The 14,921-nt window shown below is 42.8% G+C and overlaps 1 protein-coding gene across 1 annotated transcript in view; it reads left to right on the forward strand.

The window, feature by feature from the left end:
* ESAM (endothelial cell adhesion molecule) overlaps window positions 1–14,921 on the forward strand; it is a 421,636-nt gene that overhangs the window by 377,539 nt on the left and 29,176 nt on the right. Inside the window, exons 5-6 of the mRNA XM_069614535.1 lie at window positions 1,514–1,636; window positions 10,544–10,682. Of these exons, the coding sequence (XP_069470636.1) occupies window positions 1,514–1,636; window positions 10,544–10,682 (262 nt within the window). The remainder of the gene's footprint in view (window positions 1–1,513; window positions 1,637–10,543; window positions 10,683–14,921) is intronic.

Here is a 14,921-nt window from a genome sequence, read left to right on the forward strand (position 1 = left end):
AAGGAAGGAAGGAAGGAAGGAAGGAAGAAAGGAAGGAAGGAAGGAAGGAAGGAAGGAAGGAAGGAAGGAAGGAAGGAAGGAGGGGCAACTTGGGAATAGGAAGCACTCTGATGGAGTTTGGAGAGGAAAGGTATAAGAGAAATAGGAAGGAGGTTTCCAGGAACAGTAGAATCAACAATACGTGTTTTGGAGAATGAGTTTAACAATTGCATGTTTGAAGGTGGGGGTGGGGGCAGTAGAAAGAGGGACGTTCAGATGACAGGTGAGAAAAGGAATAAGATGGGTGCAGTCAAAGGGAAAGAGGGAAATGGGCAGAAAGTAACGGGGATCCATTAAGATGAGCAAGGAGACCAGCTGTGTTTAAATTCATTTAAGGGGTGAAATATGAAAGAGATGATGCACAGAGAGGACAAAGGGGGGCAGAGAGGGGGAGCAGAAGGGAAGGAGGACTGCAAGGATGAAATCTTAGAGGTGATAAAGAGGTATCAGGGAGTCAAGGGGAAATAATAGAATTGAGAAGTTGGCATGAGTGTGGTGTGACAAAGAGATGGTGAGATCGCTTTCTCATAACTTGAGCATATACCACATGCACACGTGTTTATACATTGCTAAACAGGCCACCTAGGCATCATTCACATTTAGTCAAGCAAAAGTTTAACTTTAGTCGTTCATTCATATAGCAATGTATCAACAGGTTTATCAGGCCTCCATCCTTCGCTCAGATCAGAGCATGTTCCTCTAGCAAGAAACGGGTTGCACATGTGTGTTTCGATGTCTTGTAAAAAAAAAGCAAGAGAGTGACCAACATGTGGAACATGCCTGCGAATAAAGAGAAGTATGAATATCCTCAGTCATACTTCATGAATGAATGAAAATCGTATATCAATGCACATCAGCAAACACCATTTTTTGAATGGCCATGAAAGATAAACTTAGAGAGTGCAGTACTCTGAGCCCTGCCTCCTCCTGAGAGGTAACAACATCATCGGCTTCCTGTCACTTCCTGTCACTGAGCAAATCCAATTCAAACACTTTGCATGGATCACCGGCCCTTCAACCAGTCTTGGTTCTCCTCCTTCATCTCCAAATTCAAGCGTCATCGCCCCTTCCGCAGAAAGCTTTTCTCAACGGACAGCAAGTTGTGTGTGTCCTTGCTTCCGCAGAGCAGGCTCCAGTGTTTGAGCCTTCACGGTAGATAAATAAATGCGTAAAAGTGGATAGAAGGCAGGCCGATGGAGCTATTCAAAACAAGCTAATTATGAATAAATAAGTATATATTAGGAGAGGTTTGCTTTTGAGTGAAGACATTCATAAATTATGTGTGCTGTGTTGTGTTTGTTTCTTTTTTAAGGAAGATCCTTCAGGTGTGTTCTTTAAGCTTTTTGTAGGCACATTCAATGCTGTCAGGTGTGTTCTAATATAAGTTTGGATACCATAACTAACCACTGTATCATTTTGAATTGATCTTTTGTTGAGGGGGGTACCAGTAATTGTTTGCTTTCCTTTCTTTCAGATAAAATAAAAGGGAACCTCTCTCTAACCAATCTCACCAGAGAGATGTCTGGGACCTATGTCTGCAAAGCTGCTAATGGCGCGGGGACATCGAACTGCAGTATAACGCTCGAAGTCATTGCACGTTAGTATCACATTGTGTATTTATGATACCTTTAGAATACTCTGCTATGTTAAAGAATTTCAAGCATATTACGAAATTAGTGGAACTCTTCCGTTACCGCCCATCATTTTGACAGTAAATCCGCCATTTTAGAAGTGCCATTGAGACAGTGTTATTCTGCATTATGGAGTCCCGTTGGACTGCATTGTGATTTTGAGGAATTGCTGCCGGCAGTATGGTCTTCCGACATTAATTCCTTCATTCTCCTCCCACCTACCACCAACGTAGGAATATGGTGTTATGATAAATCTGTTACTGACACTTTTTACCGCTACTACCTTACTTGTAATTAGGCCCTTTGTCCTTATATGTGCCACGTTCTTAAGCACTGTACATGAAGGAAAAAGGACATAGCCTATACATAGATGATCGTGTGTTGCTCAAAATTAAAGATGCTACAAAGGGGCAGCCTATTTCCCCGTGACCATCTCAGGGCACAGAGACTTCAGTGTATATGCCAGTAGACATCAGGGACCAAATGATCAAACTTCACCTTTGTACAAAAAAATGGAGCAAATCAATTTATTACCAATTTTGCTGCTTAAAAAATAGGGGCATCAGCAAACAGGTTTAACCACCCAAGCTGTATTACATTAAAAAAAATAATTAGCGCAAAAAAGAAGGAGACTGTTTATTGTACCATGTTTGCTCTGTAGACATAGTACAAATAAAAAGTCTGCTTGGTGCAAATGTTTTTAGGTAATGCGAATTGGGGCAAGACCTGCTTGGTCCATTCCGTGTTACATAAGCAACACAACTGGGGCCAGCTTATCGAAACCTTTCCCCTGTACAATAAAACGGAACAAATCAATTTAGCACCAATTTTCTAACTTCGATATTAGGCAATGGGGCAAACAGGTTTTTCCGCAATCAGTGCTAATCGAAACAGGTTTTCACTAGAGCAAAAAGCAGTCTGTTTTCATCCATGTTTACTACATTACGTAAAATGAATGATAGTAAACACATTTCTTTTTATGTTATCTAGCAAACATTGTACAGAAAAATAGTCTGATTCATGTTTACCCAGGTGCAAAGGTTTTAAGATAACCTGTTTGCCCCATCCTCTATTATCTAAACATTTCCTCAGTGTTTGGCACTGGTGCAAATGTCAGATAATCTGGCCTCTCAAGCTGACATTCTCAATACATGCAGCTTCCATGCTACAGTGGCTTTCCCAGAGCCTAGGGAATCTCTCTGCTAGAGCTTGCATTGGTCTATGACATTTCTGAAACCTTGAGGTCATGTTGCCGAGTAACATTCATAAAACATTGAGCTATCATTGACCAATAACATTCTCTGAACCTAGGGACTCCCATCAGGGACCAGTGGAAAACTCAAACCATTGAGCCCCCTTTCTCTAGTGTCTACCAAAAATATTCTCAAAACCTGCAGCTCTCATTGTCCACTTACAGTAATACAAAAAAACCAGAGCTTTCATTGTCCAATTACAGTGAATAAAGCTAGAGATGTTGTCCGGTGACATTCACCAAGGAATGTAAAATAAACCTGCATCCCAGCTAGCCAACTGGCACCATCCAATGGGCCATTACTGGCCACCTTTTCATCAGCACATCCGATACCAACATCACCACCATTTCCTTTATCAAGACCGTAGCTCTCCCCCATGTCCTCCAGACACACCTGGAGCCCCAGGCCACACCATTTCTGTCACCATAGAAGATTGCTTCATTGGTATCCTTGATGGGCCATTTGCTAAATCCATCCCCAGTTCATTCGCTACAATTATATTATATTGGCAAAAGCATTGAAACAGCCAGTATCTAATCTGTTTCTACATCTAAAGCTACTATGGAAGTCCCAACCTATTGCAGGCCTCGAATTGACCATCGAAATAAACAATTCGATTGAAATCTTGCATAGATCCGAGCATACTGTAGAAATATTGACCTATTGGATGACAAGTCATGTTATTGTGACAGTAAATATCCTAGTCCTGAATAATGTGGCTCGAATTTCATTTGTGGGTGAGACAATATTTTTCAGGGGGCCCAGGAATGTGATGGTCGCAGGAGGATATTGCGGCCCTGAATAGACTCAAAACTGCAGCTAGTCAAGGAGACCTGATCCAGTCAATCAAGTTTCCAACCTCAACATAGAACGCATAGAACTCTGCTCTTGATCCAGTGAATAGGCCTAATCTTTACAGATGAAAATTCAACAATCATGTGTATACTCCTCTACAGGCCCTCCTTTTTCCATACATTGTCCCAAACCACAGAAATGAAGCCAGATTCTCACAGGGATTGTACTGGACCACTGTTGAATGGCTAAGGTAATTCGTCATTGACAGACATCACCCATTTTCTGGGCCCCATCACCCACCCATGGCAGTATGTAACCTCCTTGCCCTACAAACCAGCCCAGAGATCTAGATTTTTGCTTCCACTATGTGGATGGCATCCAGATCTACCTTAACCTCTGCAACCCTTTGGTCCAATTGCCAGCATATCTAGACGAGGCTCAATCTTTTAGAAGAATGTATTGGCAAAAGCTAACTGGAATTAAAGGTTCCCAAAACAAAGGTTTCACACTAGTGACTGAGAAAGGCTCTATTGAACCCAACACTGCTCACCCTCACCCCAAAAACCCTTCTGCAACTCTTCAGCCACATCTTCCTATATAGTGACCTATGTATCTACAAACGCATAAGCACCACGGCAAAAGGAGCCCTCTTCCAACTCAGGCAGTTTAGAAAAAGCGTGCCCACACATTATCGAGTACACTCCATTGCAGTGGCGGATACTACACAGGTCGGCAAATTAGACTCTTATTTTCCTTACCCACATACAACAGCATTTAGACAAACTCAAAAAGGTACACAAGGTGGTTACTACATTCATTGAATGTGCAAATGGAACCCATTTACTCTGGTGTTGTAACAATTGCAATGGATATTTATAATGGACAGAAACACATTATAAAACCCACATGATACATAGGAATTCCTTATTAATTCATGCCAATTCTTTGTATCAAACAACCCCGCCCCACTTAAAGCACTCTGACCACACCTCTCTGAACTCATTGTTATCTTCTCATTCTAATAAGTCAATGAGCTCTGACTTTGGATGACCGTACCCATAAATTCCCTGCTGATTTCCCTCACTGTTGTACCTATGTACCCTGTTACTGTACACTTTTCCGCTGCTTTGGTACTGTTAATCCATAATTTAACATAACAAATCACCTAGCCTTCACCTGCCTTGCCTGGAAATGGAGACTTGGAGAATGATGGAGCTGCCGTGTCTGGATGCGCATCAAGGGTGATGGATGCCATGTCCGGGCATGCTCATTTACTTACTGGCAAGGAGCTATGTTGAGAATGGATGTGCATCAGGAATGGTGAGTGCCATGTCTGGGCATGATTAAGCCAGTTTGGCTGAGATAATAACTAACTTGATTTCCAGTTTGCCTGTTCTGCAGTGGTGGGAAACGTGCAGCCCTTCAGATATTTTGGTCTACTACTCCCATGAGCCCTATACAACATAGTCAATGGTGAGTGTTAGTGAGTATTCTCACCCAAGTGCTAAATTCCCTCTACCATAGAGCCCTCCAGCTGCTCTTTTGCTATATTTTGGGACTTTGAACTTTTCATTTTCAATGTGTTTTACTTTTGTGTTCTTTGGATATGGAGTTTTAAACAACTCAATAGGCATCATCTTTTTCCTATGTGTCACACAGCACCTTCAGTGCAGTGGCACAGGGGTGTCTTTCAGACTCCCCAAGGTTTAAATACCTTCTCTGGGACTGACTACCATCTCCGAGAGCATGTGAAGTTAAATTGACTTTACTAGTCCTTTTAAATTTATAGACCCAGCACACACTATCTTCCTATAGAGTGCTGGAGGGGTTGCCTAGCATCCCCTGTGTCTAAACACGCATGTAACAGTCAAATGTTACCCTTTCCTCTTGAAATGGCTGGTGGCAGTGGTTTTAGAACAAACTACCATGATTTTTCCCGACCGCGAACACCGGTAGCTAAAAATCGGGTCAGCCATGTTTTTCAATATGGCGCCCAAGACCCCGCTGTAAAAACAAACTCGGTCATCTTTTTTCACCATTTATTTTAGGAAAGGTCCTTCTTGTGTTTAACTCTGTGCGCCAAGCCAGATTTGGTTGCTTTGTTCGATGCCCTTTGGTGGGCTTCAGTGCTGAAGCCCTCCTCTGGCGCCTGAGGCTCTGGGGTGGACAGGATGTGAGGGAGGTGCCCTAAACTCCCTGTGCCTAGCCTCCTAGGAGACCTGAATGCACTCTGGTTTGATTGGATGGCTGACTGTCCGGCAAGGACAGCCACCCTGCTGGGTGAATGACAGCTAGTCTGGAAAGAATGGGAGAAAACTGTTTAAAAGCAGGACTCTGGGGCTTGGAAGGCAGAGTTGACCACTGGAACGAAAGAACCGAAGACGAGCTGAAGGAAGATGACTGCTGCAACTCCTGGACCGTTGGTTTGCCTGGTGAAGCCCTGCTGCAGGTCCGAATTGCCTGAAATTCCATGGACAGAGAAGCTCCTTCAAGGACAACTTCTTCCCTTCAGCTGGTGGGAACAACCAACTTGTAAGCCACCTGGACACCGTCTCCATACTGGTTGAATTTTCATCAGAGTTCTGTTGAAAACAAGATAGCCAGTGAGAAGGATACCAGTTAGTGGACTTTAAGGCACTCACACCTTAAACCGATGCTTAACCAAGCTTGTGGCCTCTTCCCTGGGCAGTGCAGGAACCTCCGACATCCTCCTTCTTGTCCCCACGACTGAAGCTCAAGAACAGCGAGATCTGCAGGAACTGCCAGGAACAAATGCCTCAGCTACAGCTTTTCTTCATCAATAAGGTACTGTGCAAACGCGGTGTGGAATTCCTTTCTGCCGAGGTGAAAGTTTGTGAAACTTTCCCCACTTTGGAGTCTTGTTTGCTTGTAAACCACATATGACTCTTTTTCTGGAAAACTACTTCCTCGCACATTGGCAAAGACTTAACCGTTTACTACCAGAACTGTGCTATACTATCCAAATCTCTTAACCATTGATTTTGGCGTAGGCAAATTGAATTGCCAGTTGTAGTGAACTGAAACTATTTGCCCTGCCTATGAAAGTAATTGTGCTTAATTATTTTAACCTTTGTCTTTCTACCCCTTTTAAAAGTTACTGAAGTGCCATTTTGCTCTCACTTCAGGGGAGCCTAACTTGTTCAGAAACTTATTGGTTGTGTACTGTAGTGTATTAAGATTGTGATATTGAGCTGCTTCTTACTAGTGGAATGTTTTCCAACTGACTGTGTAAATAAATGTATATTCTTTTACCAAGAAACCTTGAATAGTGTTTGTTTGAACTACTGTGATTGCAAGTCCTTTGTGTTACTTCTTGTACTGCTCACATTACTCTTGAGATAAGTCTGGCTGCTCAGCCACTGCTACCACATAACTGAGTAGTACAGGCTTGTAGCAAAGGTGAGATTGTGTTTACACCTGTAGTCTTAATTGTGTGTAGTGTTCCCAAAGGGTACTGCATGTAATTCTGCCTAACAGTGAGGCATTAATGGAATTAAAGGCCCAACTACCTTCAGGGCGCAGGTTTCCCACCACTAATATACAGAAGCTGTTCTCATCTTTATCTCCTGCCTGCTGTTCACATATGACACACACCCACTGCTTCATCTCTGCTGCTAGATTCCAAGGTTGACACATATTTCTGGCTCTGAAAGAAGACATCTGCTAATCTAGTGTTGCACGTGTCTGTTGACACTGCTATTACGGTGGCTGGTTTACCCATTCCTAAAAGCAAAACCTTCCTCCTGGCATGGACACATGACAAAGGCGGCATCAGCTCCTTGTTCGGCTTGATATTTCTGCCACCTTTGACACCATAGATCATGGTGTCCTACTGGATCGACTGGCAGGGGCTGGCCTCTCGGGCAGAGGCATAACCAGAATTGTTTGACAAATGTGGCCTGAAGCTAATTTAGTTGGGCCCACCGTAGTGACATTAGCATCTGTAAATGCCCACACTGCGCTGCAGAATAGTGGTTAAAGTGGGCGGGAGCGGTTGGGAGTGGTGCACCTCTACTTTTTTTAATTAAGTTTTATTGTTGCTATACTTTTACTTTAAAAAAGAAACCTTTCCAGAATTATTTATTTTTAAAATAAAAGTGAAGGAAGCAGTTGAAACGTCCATGTCAGTGCACTGCACTGAACGTTCCATTAAACAGCAGGCACATGTGTTTGGGGGTTTGTATTGTGCATGGGAGAGAGTGTGGGATGGGGTTTGTGGGGAGTGGGGGCAGACCAGCAGGGAAAATAGTTCCACTGCTTATCTTTATACACTTTGACCACAGCTGCAGAGTGGGCATTTACAGATTTTGGGTGGTCCTTGCCCGCTCAGGCCCTACCCTGTCTACGCCTCTGCTCTCAGGCACCGTCCTGGCCAGGTTTTCTTCTTTTCTTTTGAACAACTACCAGGATCTCTCTCTTCCTCCTTTCCATTCTCAGGCAGTGGCCCTCACTTGTGGTGTTCCCCAAGGGTCCGCCATCTCCCCGGTCCTATTTAACTCCTATGTTCCTTTGCTATTCATATGCTGATGACACTCAGATCCAGGTCTGCCTTGACCTCTCTATTCCTGAGTCGGCATCCAGGTTTTGTGTCTGTTTGGAGGCTGTGGGGGAATGGATGTGTAACAACTGTCTCAAGTTGAATACCAAGAAGACCGAGGTGCTGGTGGTGGGCCCCCCACTCTGCATCTTCTTTTTGGACCCTTGATTTCTGGCCAACTTCTCTTGGTTCCTTCCCTTCCCCTGTCTCTATTGTTAAAGCGCTTGTGGTGAATCCTCCCTCCACTCTTTCTATGGAGCCACAGGTTGGTGCAGTGTGTCAGCAGGACTATTTTCAGCTCAAATTCCTTCATCAAGTTCTCCCTTTCATTCCAGGGCAGCTCAGTGCCCCTGTGGTCTCTGCTCTTGTCACTTCCTATATTGACTATTGCAACTCTCTATTCCTAACCCAACTGGGCCACCTCATACAAAGTTTACAGGTTCTTCAAAATTCCGCAGCACGGCTGGCTAACCCCACGTCCCACTGCGCTTACATTTCCCCAGTCTTATGGAAACTCCATTGGCACCCGGTAGCCCAACGTATTCCATTCAAAGCTCTCTGTCTGATAAATCAGGCTTTCTATGGCCAAGGAGCTGAATATCTTAGGCCAAATTTCGGCCATATGTCCCGGGCCAAATTCCTGTCCATTCCCAAGATTAAGCACAGTCGGATTGGGGGCCGCTCCTTCTCAGTGGTAGCTGCTGGACTATGGAATTCTCTACCTCGCCCTCTTCGGGCCCCGGTTAACCATCTCTCTTTCCACCATGCCCTAATAACGTTACTGTTTTAGTTCAATTTGTCCGCCCCTTGTTGAGGAGCGCCAAGATGCATCCGGGTGAATCTTGCGCTTAATAAATAATATTAACATAACAAAACATAACATACCAATGCCAATATGGCTTTTGTTATCCAGCTGTTATTCTTCACTAGTGGAGTAGGCTGTCGCATTCATATTCCTGGATCGTATCCTCTCCTTCTATGGCTGCTTAAATCAGTCCTGCTTTCATAATCCAGAAATCCAGTAACCCTAAAATTAGATCGGGCCAAAACTAGACCATCCATCAGAAATCCATATACCAAGAAATAAGAGGCAATACTAACTTTGAAATGGAATTATTAACAAAATATATATATATCAATCCGACATAAAATATGGTGAGACTTTCCTCAGCTCATTTGGCTGGGGTCTGCAACATTTGGCTCTGTAGATGTGTTGGACTACAACGACCATCAGTCCTGGCCAGCATAATCAATGGTGAAGGATCATGGTAGTCATAGTCTAAAACATGTGGAGAGCAACAGGTTGCAGACCATTGCCATTAACGTTGCAATATCATTCAGGTAGAAATCAGCCAACAGCCAGCAGAAGCATATTGGACGAAGGATTCTGCAAACACCATCTCGATGCAAAACACGTGTCGGCAGTCTTGTTTTTGCATCATTTCATAAAATCTGTTTCAACAGCGTATTTTGACTGAAGAATCTACTTGCTTTGGACTCTTTGTTTCACCGTATCTGTTGTCCAGTTACACACTCAATTTGAATAGGACATTTACCATTTGCTCAGGGCTGCGCAATCATTTAGAGGTGACAATTTCAAGTGTTACCATCTCGATGCATGTGATAATTTCTTGCATTTTTAGATGATTCTGAGCAAATTCTCTTAAGTGGCCAAGAGCATCAATGCACTGATATTATGATGACATCTTTGCGCTTAACCAGATTTCGCAGCTGTACCCATTCAGCCCTCTTTTTCACATAAAGTATATTTCAACCGATTGCCCCACCCTGAAAAATGCCTCTGCGGGTTTAATGCCACCGTATGTAAATGATTTTACTGCTACTGATCTGAATTTAGCTTTGTTTATGCCTTTTATAAAGGTTTGCCTACGTGGCCAAATTCTTAGTGTAAAGAAGTAAAGGTTCTTGTGTGTGATTTTGTCCCCTGTGCACCTACTTTCAGCACTGTGTTAACTGTGAAAACTAGGAGTTGGGTTGTGTAAACGAGTTATTGTTAAGGTTATCAGATGCCTTTATGCCTTTATGACACGGGGAACATGATGTACCACTGTCGGACTTTCATTTTTCCATCAATTGCATTCTGGTAGCTGTAGTCCTGGAGCACTTCAATTTATTACAATGGGCTAAAGTAAAATGCAGTAAAAAACAAAACCTAGGATGGGCATAGGGTGTCATGGTGTCATGTGATGCTCTGCTATATTTAAAGTGCTTCTGTGGGTTTAAATATTCTTCTTTTGCCTCCTAAGCCGTGAACACGGCAGTGATTGTAGGTGCAGTCATGGGCTGTATCCTTGGAGTCCTGCTGATAATAGCATTGGTCCTGCTCTTCTGTTTTTATGAAAGGAAGAAAAAAGAAGCACAGGAGGAAATGGCAAATGACATCAGGTAAACATATGGCTGTTGCTGTTCTTCCTCTATTTTGTACAGGCTGCAAAATGTAGTTTAACTTCTGAGAAATTTAAAGTAAGGCTACTAGCAATACCCTCAGAACACATCAGAAACCCCAATAGTGCACAGCAGGCAAGCAGGGACAAGGAATAGAAGACAACATTGTGTATTCTTTCTTTTCTGTAGTTTTTCAAAAGCAGAGTGCTGCTTTAAAGCTAGTATTGTACAGTTGTTGGTGTCGAGTCACAAAGATGTTACTTTGATCGAGTTTGTTACTATGACCACTGAAAATTGGAAAAGTGTGTACCATGCACCACTGCCCTGTGGAGGCATTCCATGCTTCAGCGGAGCCCTGTGGTATGTTTTCTGCCCTCCCTCAAAAGTTCCAAACTGATGATCCCTCCGTGAACCAGATGAATTACAGGGACAGTTTAGAGGTGTGAGGGACCTCAAACCCCCCAAAATTCGTTTTCCATTTATCCCCGATATAGTTCCGCCAACACTTGACATTCATCACTGAGAGCTGCCCATCTTGGGTTGATAAAGCTGTGCATGAAATAGCGCTGCACCAATGACAATTATCTCACATGGTGCTAAAAATGGAAGCTTTTCAGCTAATGTGTATACCCACAATGCTTTGCTTGGTGGCCCTGTACTGGAGGTGGACTTCCAGGAATGGCTACTATGTGGTACTGTGGCATGTGCAGATTGTGAACTGAAATGGCATGTTCTGCTCTTCCTCATAGTACGTCAGGGGTAAGTCAGAGTTACGCTTGCTAACTTCTTTGCGAATCAGACCCTTTTTATTTTGTGAAAATAAAAGAAACATATGTTTGCCACCCCCTTCAAGAAATGAAGGAAATGATATTCTGGACGAATTTCCTTCAGCTTGCGGTGGTGATTATGGAGATGTAAACATGATGTGCAAGGCGAGTCATGGGGTCACAATCCAGGAGTAGAATTTGAGCGCAGGGCGATTCATTGGCCCATTCCTGAAATGGTTACTTCTAGAATCTGAATGCCTGATTACCTAGGACCTGGCCCACTCGATCCCATCAAACCTGAGTCCAGGTACCCACCTTGCCCCACCACCTTGCACAACGCTTAATTTTGACGCCCAGAAGTGATGACGTCCTGTAGAAGAAGAATATATTCTAATACTAGTGCCTCCGCTGAGGTGCGGAGACAAGGCCCGGATGTTGTCAGCAGGGGAGGGGGTGCGTGGGGGTGTGGCCACAGGCCCAGATAAGATTTTGAAATTGCTCTCTTTTACTTCCTATTTTTGAAGTTGCATGTATAATATATTTTTGTACTTTTTTAATTTTATTTTTTAATATTGATTCAACTATTTCTAGTTTTTACAAGTTTGCCGCCTGATTAGGAATTTGTCTTTTTTTTGTTTTTGTTTTTTTTAAATTATTTTTCTTCTTTCCCTTGTCCTTTTTTTGTTTCCTTAAAAGAGGTCAAATCAGAAGTAGTTGTCCTTTAATTACAATCAGCTCGTGTTTGAGCTATTTTGAATCCAAATTAAGACTTAGAAGAAAGTTCCCCACTGCTATGACTGGTTTGGTGTGTTCCCCATTCATCAGATATGCCCACCAATATTCTTCTTCCAGACTACAGAAGTAGGTGTAAAGGTGTCCAAAATGGGTGTTTCTGGTAGTTGATAGACCTTTACTGTTAAGGAGCAGATGTTTTAGGGTTTCCACCGTTTGAGGGTCCTTAGAGTATTGTTGGATTTGGTTTTGTCCCGAATCGCTTGAATTTGCATTTTTTTTAAGATATTCAACCTGGTTCTCATAAAAGTCAAACAAATTTTTTTGTTCAGGAATTTCACCAGATAAAATACAGGCATGTTTAGTTTCTGAACTGGTATAGGAAGATGAGATGTCAATTTGTTCTTCCCAGCCATCTCCAAAGTTTTACACCAATCCAATTCTCTTAGTTTTTTTGCAGTTTTTGTTGGGTTTTCCTCATGCTCTTTCTCTGAGCTGTTAATTTCCTCCAAGAGCAGCAGATTTTTGCAGACCCATGAAACCAGCATCTTGTTTTTCCCTTTATTTATTTCTGTCTTTATCATCTGATAGATTTTCTGGGTTGGGACTCGTACTTTCCTAAACAGCATTAGATCATTAAGGTCCACGATGGCTTTTAATAAAGTTAGGCTTAGCTCCGGCCTAATTTATGCTATCGGTGTCGAGGGTGGTAAATGTAGTATTTTCTTCCAAAATAGGCCTTCTATTTTGGTCCAGAATTCTGATGCAATAGCTGGCATTGCTTCAGCACCGTAGATTATTGCTGGTGTTACTTTCATTTTATAAAAGTTGATTGCTGCTTTGAGGGAGAATCGTCTGAACCTTCTGTCCATCATCTGTGTTTGGATGCTTAAGGTTTTAGTTTTTTGACGGATTGATTTCTGCATGGGCTTTTCTTGTACACTGGTGCTGATTGTGACACATAGATATTTAAACGCTTGCACTCTTTCTCGTTTTTCATTAACTAGGTGCCATGTTGGTGTTCTTTTCTTTTTTGAGGTTGTTGGTCTTTCTATAATCATCACTTTAGTTTTTGTTTGGTTTATCTCGAGATTGTTCAATGTAAGATAGGCCAAGAGCTTGTCAAGTTTCCTTTGTAGCCCGACGGCAGTCTGGTCAATCAAGATAATATCATCAGCGTAGAGGAGTCTGGCGATCTTTTCCTCTCCCAGTGATAGAGGGAAGTTTCTGATATCACTTTCTGACATTTGAAGGTCTCCAATATAGGCCTTATAGAGAGCCGGGCGAGGGGGCAGCCCTGCTTGACCCCTCTATATGTTGGAATGCTTCGGGAAAGGAGACCCATATTGTTGAGTCTTACTTTCACAAAGGTATCCGTGTGAAGAGCCATAATGGGTGCCAAGATGGAAGGTGGACAACTCCATAAGGAAAGTTTGTTCCATAGTTTGTCTCTAGTCACCTTGTCAAAAGCCTGAGAAAGGTCTTTGAAGGCTAGCATTAGACAAGTTGAACCTTCTAGGACTTTTGCTTTTAGGATACTGAGTATCATAATGTTGGCGGACGTTCCTACGTTTTTAGTGAAGTCAGTTTGAAAATCGTCATGTCCTTTTGAAGAAAACGCCCATGATCTAAATTTTTCAAGCAGGAATGCTCCAAAAAGCTTGCCGATGCAATCCAACAGTGCAATGGGTCGACAGCTGGCCGGGTTTCCCTTGTACCCCTTTTTATATATCGGAACGATGTTAGCTGTTTTCCAGGACTTTGGTATCGTTTTGGTCTCCTCGTATGTTCTGAAGATTTCTGTGATCAAGGTTGCCCAGGCTTCAGGATTTGTTTTTAAGTCCATGTTTGATAACCATCAGGGCCAGGTGCTCTGGAAGTTTTTAATTTGTTGATTTTGTTCATAATGGATTCCTTGTCAAGTTCTATACCCATTTTCCATCCAGGAAGGACAGTTTCCCAGTTGTTGGTTTGGAGTTTATCGAAGAGATTCGAGAAATAAATAGACCACTCGTGTTCACTGACACTGTTGGATAGAGTGTCTTCGGTCTCTCTTTTATCTGCTGAGATAAAAGACCAGAAGGCTTTGGCCTGTTTCCCACTTAGTGTTCTTAACATGTCTTCTGAATCTTTCTGATAAAGACTGATCCTATAAGATTTTAACCAGTCTTTGTAGTTCCTTTTTGCAATTTTGGCCGCTTCTGATGTCTGAGTGGAAGGATGTATCTTTGCGTTACAGGAAAGGCGCCTCATTTCCAAACGTTTCTGTCTCAGGGTTTTATCATTTGAGTGGCGATGAGCCATAGTCGGATTTGGTCTTAAAGCCGTTCGTTGGTAGGGAACAAGCAGAGGACGGTTGTCTGTTGTTAGATATGATTTAGTTGAGGCAGCTTGATCTTTATTTGCTAAATATCTCCTTGTTATTGCCTCAATTGCTTCATCGGTTAACCTCAGCCAGGTACCAGCTATGTTGGTCACCACTCTAGCCTCCATTTGCTGAACCTTTTGACGGCGATTCTTGGTATCCCGTTTTCCATGTAGTTTTGAGGAGATTGTGGTCGCTGTTCTGTGTACGTATTACCTCAGAAGCAGTTACGCTTGCTAGTAGGTTTCTGGAAGTATAGATATGGTCAAGAGAAGCTTGTTATCCTGCTAGCTCCCATGTTGAAATTCTTGAATCTTTCTCAGATATCAGCCAATGAAGATTGTGGAGTTCCCAAGAATCCATAGCTACACTCCA

This window comes from Ambystoma mexicanum, chromosome 9, assembly GCF_040938575.1.
Source record: "Ambystoma mexicanum isolate Mex_15411 chromosome 9, UKY_AmexF1_1, whole genome shotgun sequence".
In the NCBI taxonomy this organism is placed as follows: Eukaryota; Metazoa; Chordata; class Amphibia; order Caudata; family Ambystomatidae; genus Ambystoma; species Ambystoma mexicanum.